The following is a 6,722-nucleotide window of genomic DNA, read 5'->3' on the forward strand; positions in this document are numbered from 1 at the left end:
CAGTTTGTCTTCAGCTTCATGAGAAACGAGTCCTGAATGAAAAGTCCTGGATTTAGCGGGAACAGGTCAAACTATCTCTTCTGATCTGGAGTTTTGGTTTTTCCTGTTTTATTGTGTTAAATTCGTGTTTAAATTTGTTTTATTTTTGTCAGCGGCTCGTCTTTGATTAGATTTCTCCACAGGAAGTCATCATCACGCTCAAAGGTTGGAAGGAGCGCAGCCTGACCAGCGTCTGATTGGCCGACAGCATGCTGCTGTTGCTCTCGTCTCCTCTGATGGGGACGAGCGGCATCGTGCCGAACTTCTGCTTGGAGATATCTGACGAGGAGTGGCGCCTCAGCACCGGAGGGCCCGGGTCGTCGTTCTGCAAAAGGAGCACAGAAAGAGGCGAGAGTCAGCGGGAGGCGTCCTGCGGAGACACGCTGATCCCGGATCGGCGGGACGAGCCTCCGTCTCACCTGAGCTTTGAGGAAGCCGGTGATCCAGTCCCACAGCTCGGCCTCACGGCTGCAGCACAGAAACCTGAGAGACACGCGGACGACAATCAAAGTTAGACCGACTTTTAAAAAACGCCGCCATGTTTGTAGTTCTTCTGTAAGTGAAAAAACTTCGTTTTTGACATTTTCAGATCTAAACTTAACAAATAAATGAAGAAGTTTTGTTCTTTATTTCACTGTAGGATCAACCGGCGACCAGCTGCTCCGTCTGCCTTCATTAATATCATATAGAATATTTAAAATATACACAATAGAGCTTCTGAGGGTTTTAACAGGCTGCTCCGAGGAGTTAATGTAGAAAAACAGAAACTTTCCTTCCACTGCTGCACAAGAACCTGAACTCATTTCTCAGTTTTTCTAAAGTCTTCTAAACTACAAACTACAGTAACGCCTGGAGCAGCCAGCTGACATGTGGTTTAAACAGTGGAACTCAAGGATCAGGAACTTTACAGATCAGAAGGTTCATTAAGGAGAACTTACAGCTGGTGTTTGTCTGACATCACTGTGAATCCCCACCTGCAGGAGGAGACAAACACACATTCACTACAGGTCATACAGGTTCATCAGCTGACCTCTGACCTTAGTGTTCTTTCTGTTTTTCTCCACTTAAACTCACCAAATTTCACCCGCTGCTCGATCAGTGATAAAAATCTCTCTAAGTCTAAGATGTGATGTCATTGGGTGGTGATGGAGCAGTGGACCAGACGCATGCCTTTGGGTTCAATTCCCGACTGTGACACGTCCACTAATGTGTCGCTGATCAAGACACTTAACCCCTCGTTGCTCCAAAAGGCGCGCGACCTCTGAGCAACGGTAAGTCACTCTGGATAAAAGCGTCATTATTTCCTCGACTAGTGAGAAGGTGAAGCACGAGCAGCGCTCACCAGTGGCTCAGTCACCAAGTCACCTGCTCTCGTGCTCTGAAGGTTCAGGGTTCAAATCCCCATTTGACCGAGGGTATTTTATCTGTGTGGTGTGTTTTCTCACTGTGATTACTCACTGAGTCAAAGTTTTCCTGTTCTACTTAGATCCTGTGAAAGTTCTTCCACCCGCTGCTCATTTAACGACACTCTGACCTCAAGCTGATGCTGCGAAAATCAAGTTTCTGTTTCTGCAACTACAACAAAAAAGACTTTGAGTCCAGATTGTTCCATCACTTTCATCTCTTCGCCTGCATCTGCTCTTCTCTGGAAACGCCGCATTTGTCGCGACCTGCTTGGAACAGTCAGTATTAAGAATCTGCTGATTCCTGACAGACACACTTGAAGCTCTGCAGTGTGAGATTCTTCCTGTGCTCTGATTCTACCGGTGAAACACAAACTGCTCATCTTGTTGATTAAACTATCATCAGATCTCCAGTAAGCAGAACCTGCTCAACGTCTTTCATATATTTTAAGCTTCGTGTAAAGGGCCGAGACTCGTCTCCGTTACCTGGTCGGAGCTTTCAGTTTCCTGCGGATGCCGATGTAGATCTTCATGGACTTCAGAGACCACTCCTTCTCCGGTTTGATGCTCTGAACAACAACAACACAGACCAGTCAGGATTTACCGGCTCTCACAGGAACCCAGCTCTCACTGAGCCCTCTTACCTTCTTGTCTTTGAGCAGCAGCAGTTTGTGGTCTTTGATCTGGAACGTTCTCTCCTGGAACTTGTTTCCCTGAAGAAGCTTCGGAGGTTCCTCACGACACCTCAGCAGACCGATCTTCATGATCTCGCTCTTATAGGCTGGACAGAGAGACAGAGTCAGTCACGTGGTCTCCTCTCTCTGAGCTACAAACTCGTTTCCCGTCTGCGTCTTTGACCACAGCTGCTCCCTGACTTCTGAATGCTTTGATACACCGATCAGCCAGAACATTAAGACCGCCAGCAGGCCCCCCTTCTGTTGCCAACACAGCCCGTCTCCATGGACTCCTCTGTGTGTTCTGACCCCTTTCTATCAGAACCAGCACCTTCTTCTTCTTCAGCTGTTGGATCGGACCACACGGGTACTGACCCCTGCAGAACGGGACCCCTAAACTGACACAAATCAGACCACGGACCCCCATTTGATAAGACTTTGTCACACACAGAAAGTGTGATCAAAATATTCAGACGTTCGCTGTGTTCTTTGCGTAACATTACCAGTAATAACATCACAACACAGCTTTACAGGCGGAAGGTCGCCGACCTCTGATGGCGCTTTTAGGACGGGAAACACGACCAGTGATGATTTATATATTCACTTTTAGAAATATCTACGCTGAGCTTCCTGCTCAAACTAACTGTGAGAGGAGGCAGCAGCTGTGTGTGCGTGTGGGACGTACAGGTGAGGATGTTGATGCCTTCTCCTCTAGGAACTCTCTTCACCACCAGGTAGGCTGAGCTCGGGTCGGCCATCTTGCACCACTGCAGGGCCTGCTCCAGGACCTTCTCTTTGGGGTGTAGCGGACGCTCTGACACAAGAAGAAGAAGAAGAAGAAGAAGAAGAAGGGTCAGGCAGGAGAGGGAAACCTCCCAGGCACCCTGAACTCATCTGTCTCCAGGTGTCCAGGTGTAGTCTGGCTGTCTCACCCAGCTGTCCGTCCTCGATGGCCTCAAACGTCATCCAGACGTCTTTGTCTCCGGCCGGGACGTTCCTCATGAACAGAACCTGGTTGGTCAGCTCCTCAGCACACATGGTGGGAGACACCTGCAGGGGTCAAAGGTCACACAGACTGTCACACCTGATAATGTTGTAGTGGCTGTTGGTGTTCCTGTTGTCATGGATCCTGTAGTTCTCATCCCAACTCGCTTGGTCAAGACCCTTTAGTTTAGGGCTCCGTGGTCAAGTTAGCAACAATAAATATTCAACATCTGGTTAGACTTTCAAAATAAAACTAGTGGTTAACTTGACGTTGTGAAACATCGCAATTTGGTTAAATTTAGGCACCGAAAGTCCTTCATGGTTTAAATAACTACGTTACTTACGTTACCTAAGGAACTTTTTGTTTCACACGGGAAACGAACTGTCACGATCCTGTCCTGACTTTCTCTGTGTTTATTCATTTATCAGTTTGGTATCTGTTACATAATATATGGTCTTGTATCCAGTCTTCGTGGTCTGTGTTGTTCCTTCCTTTAGCCACCCTGTCTTATCTGTTGGAATCCCTTTTGCTGTGCCGTTAGTTTAGACTTAGTTTTAGTTTGCTTGTTACCTTTAGTGTGCGTCCTCTACCTGACGTTATTGTCTGTCTGGTTATCATCTGTCAGCTGGTGTTTTGGTATTTTCCTGAGTTCAGTTCTGTTCCAGTCTCATGTATTTTCTGCACCATCATGCTTGAGTTCTGCCTGCTTGTGTATTTATGTTCTCATTCATTAATCTGATTTTGTTCATTCTGCTCGAGTCTCTATGGAGCCTTTATCATTCATCCACGTCTTACTTAGTATCTGTCTTGTCTCGTATCTTAGTTCTTTGTCCTGTACCTTTGTTCATGTCTTTAGTGTTCACTCCTGGCCTGTGTACTTCTGTGTTTTGCCCATGTCTATCTCTTAGCTTCTGTCTATGTTCCTTGTTGCTGTTAGTTTATTTGTTGTGATCTGTCTGCTTGTATTAGTTTATTTATATTACTCTGATGTTTAGTGTTGAGTAACTGGTGTTTTGTCCCCCCCCCCTTCAGTATCTACCTGCCTCGTTAGCCTCATGCTCCTCACCTGTGTTGCTCACGCCCTGCTCGTTAGTCCTTGTGTGTGTGTGTATATACCTGGTGTTTCTGTTTAGTCTTTGTCCGGTCATTACCTGCCTCGCCTTTAGTTGCATTAAAATATCTCTGAACTGTACCAGTCCGGCTGCGTGTCTCGCGTTTGGGTCCTACAACCTGTTCGCCGTGACAATTCCTGACACGAACCCCCGGTCTCCTGGATGAAAGTCCGGTTTCTGGCCCTCTTCTGACCCAACCACCTCCTCAGTCGGACCTCTGTGTTAAACACCTCACACCTACCTTCAGCGTTCATACATGACGCTACAAGGTTTTGCCAGTGCGTTACAAAAACGCCAACGGTTCATGTGTGACAAGCTGGGAGTGAGAACATGTTGATGCATGCGTTTTAGTGTTAAAAGACCATCACACCATACAAATACACTTCCTGGTTCTCCCAGCATGCACTGCGTCACATCAGACACCCAACATCATGTGAGCAGCCTGAAGGCAGAAGCAGCTGCTCAGCCTGCAGACTCACCTTGAGAGTGACGCAGCAGTCGGGGATCTTCAGCTCCAGGTAGACCTCGATGATCAGATCTCCGGCCTGAGACAGCTGCACACAAGAGCCGCAGTCAGTACAAGCCGACGCCCCACAGTGCATCCTGGGACTTTGAGTTAATGACTGATAAGCAGCTGATCACAGATTACTATGTGTATTAATGACATCATCACTGCACCTGAGTGTCCTTCCAGGTGGTGATGAGGCTGATCTCCAGCTCGATCTGAGTCTGATGCTCCTCGTCGATCTGAAACAGAAGCTCACTGAGTTTGTTCGGTTTGAACGACGCATAGAAAAAGGAGCTGCGCTCGGAGCTGCACTCACGTCGAAGATGTGCAGGTAGTTGTCTATCAGATCCTCCACGATCTTCACCTCGTGCTCTCCTTTACCGTCCGTCTGGAACAGGCTGGGAGCGAACAGCAGAGACAGGTTCTTAGTGCACATCTGGTTCAGGTCTGCACACTTCTGGACCCTGAGGGAGACACAGGAAATGACATCATGTAACGAGATTTCAGTGACGTTCAGCAACAACTTCCTACTTACGACTGCTGCTGTCAGGCGAAGCAAACACGAAGTAGCATCACAGATACACGAGGGAGTCCCGCAATTAGCGAGACAGGAAACGATCTCATGTTGCAAATGAGATCGTTATCACTAACAGGTGTGTTAGTGCGAGCTCACCTGTACAGGTGACTGATGAGAGCAGCCAGAGTGGTCCTGTTGACTCGAGGAAGACTCCGGATGATCTCTTTGTAGCGGTCCAGCCTCTGACTCTTCTGGGGGATTTCTGAAGATGAAACCGGGACAGAGATCTAAAACATACTGAACACCTGCTGGATATCTGGACTGAAGCTGACCTCTGGACCTGACCATAATGACCCGGACTGTAAAGTAAAGTGGACTCACTGGCGGCTTCCTGCCACAGCGGGTGGAGGTCAGCCATGAAGATGGGGTCGTCAATCTCTCTGAAGAACCTCTTCAGGACGTCCGTCACATCCTCGATGAAATGGTCTCCGATCCGCAGTTTGACGTTTCGAGCGTCTTTACGGAACTCTTCCATCAGCAGCTTGATCCTGGATTTGGCCCCGTTCTTCCTGTAGATCCCCTCGTGGCCCAGACCTACAGAGCATGCTCAGAACGTCACTCGGGTACAAGGTGAGAAAGCTTTAATGCAGCTTCACACAGATAAACATTTGGGCTTTGGTTTTAAGATTTTTATGAACAAAGGAGCTGAGCTGAAGGACAGGATGCACCGGGACCACCTGCTGACGAGGGTCAGAGCTGATTCTGAAGCAACCACCTTAAATCTGTCGTTATATATCTGGATTTGATACCATTGACCATCAGATCCTATTGCAGAGACTGGAACATTTCATTGGCATTAAAGGAACCGCTCTAAGCTGGTTTAAGTCCTATTTATCAGATCGATTTCAGTTTGTACATGTTAACGATGAGTCCTCCATGCATGGCATGCAAGTTATTCATGGAGTCCCACAAGGATCTGTCCTCGGACCAATCCTCTTCACTTTATATATGCTTCCTTTAGGCAATATTATCAGGAAATATTCCATAAACTTTCATTGTTATGCAGATGATACTCTATTTCTATGATACTTATATCTATCGATCAAGCCAGATGAAACTAATCAGTTAGCTAAACTTCAAATGTGCCTTCAGGATGTTAAAACCTGGATGACCTGTAATTTTCTAATGTTAAACTCAGATAAAACTGAAGTTTCCCTTGATGGCATCGCCCTGGCCTCCAGCACCACTGTGAGGAATCTTGGAGTTATCTTTGATCAGGACATGTCGTTTAAGTCTCACATTAAGCAAATTTCAAGGACCGCCTTTTTTCACCTACGTAATATTGCGAAAATCAGGAACATCCTGTCTAAAAATGATGCAGAAAAACTAGTCCATGCATTTGTTACTTCTAGGCTGGATTACTGCAATTCCTTATTATCAAGCTGCTCGAAAAAGTCCATTAAGACTCTTCAGCTGATCCAGAA

General features: G+C 46.9%; 1 protein-coding gene across 1 annotated transcript in view; it reads right to left on the minus strand.

Annotated features, from left to right (window-relative positions):
* The window catches only part of arap3 (ArfGAP with RhoGAP domain, ankyrin repeat and PH domain 3), a 34,204-nt gene that overhangs the window by 4,393 nt on the left and 23,089 nt on the right, over positions 1–6,722 (minus strand). Inside the window, exons 21-32 of the mRNA XM_046030795.1 lie at positions 5,620–5,832; positions 5,395–5,500; positions 5,038–5,185; positions 4,892–4,960; positions 4,693–4,767; positions 3,049–3,166; positions 2,802–2,930; positions 2,087–2,223; positions 1,929–2,011; positions 978–1,013; positions 459–522; positions 227–364 (exon numbers count right to left, since the gene is read on the minus strand). Coding sequence (XP_045886751.1) covers positions 227–364; positions 459–522; positions 978–1,013; positions 1,929–2,011; positions 2,087–2,223; positions 2,802–2,930; positions 3,049–3,166; positions 4,693–4,767; positions 4,892–4,960; positions 5,038–5,185; positions 5,395–5,500; positions 5,620–5,832 — 1,316 coding nt within the window. The remainder of the gene's footprint in view (positions 1–226; positions 365–458; positions 523–977; positions 1,014–1,928; positions 2,012–2,086; positions 2,224–2,801; positions 2,931–3,048; positions 3,167–4,692; positions 4,768–4,891; positions 4,961–5,037; positions 5,186–5,394; positions 5,501–5,619; positions 5,833–6,722) is intronic.

Source organism: Micropterus dolomieu, linkage group LG19 (genome assembly GCF_021292245.1).
Source record: "Micropterus dolomieu isolate WLL.071019.BEF.003 ecotype Adirondacks linkage group LG19, ASM2129224v1, whole genome shotgun sequence".
Taxonomy (NCBI): Eukaryota; Metazoa; Chordata; class Actinopteri; order Centrarchiformes; family Centrarchidae; genus Micropterus; species Micropterus dolomieu.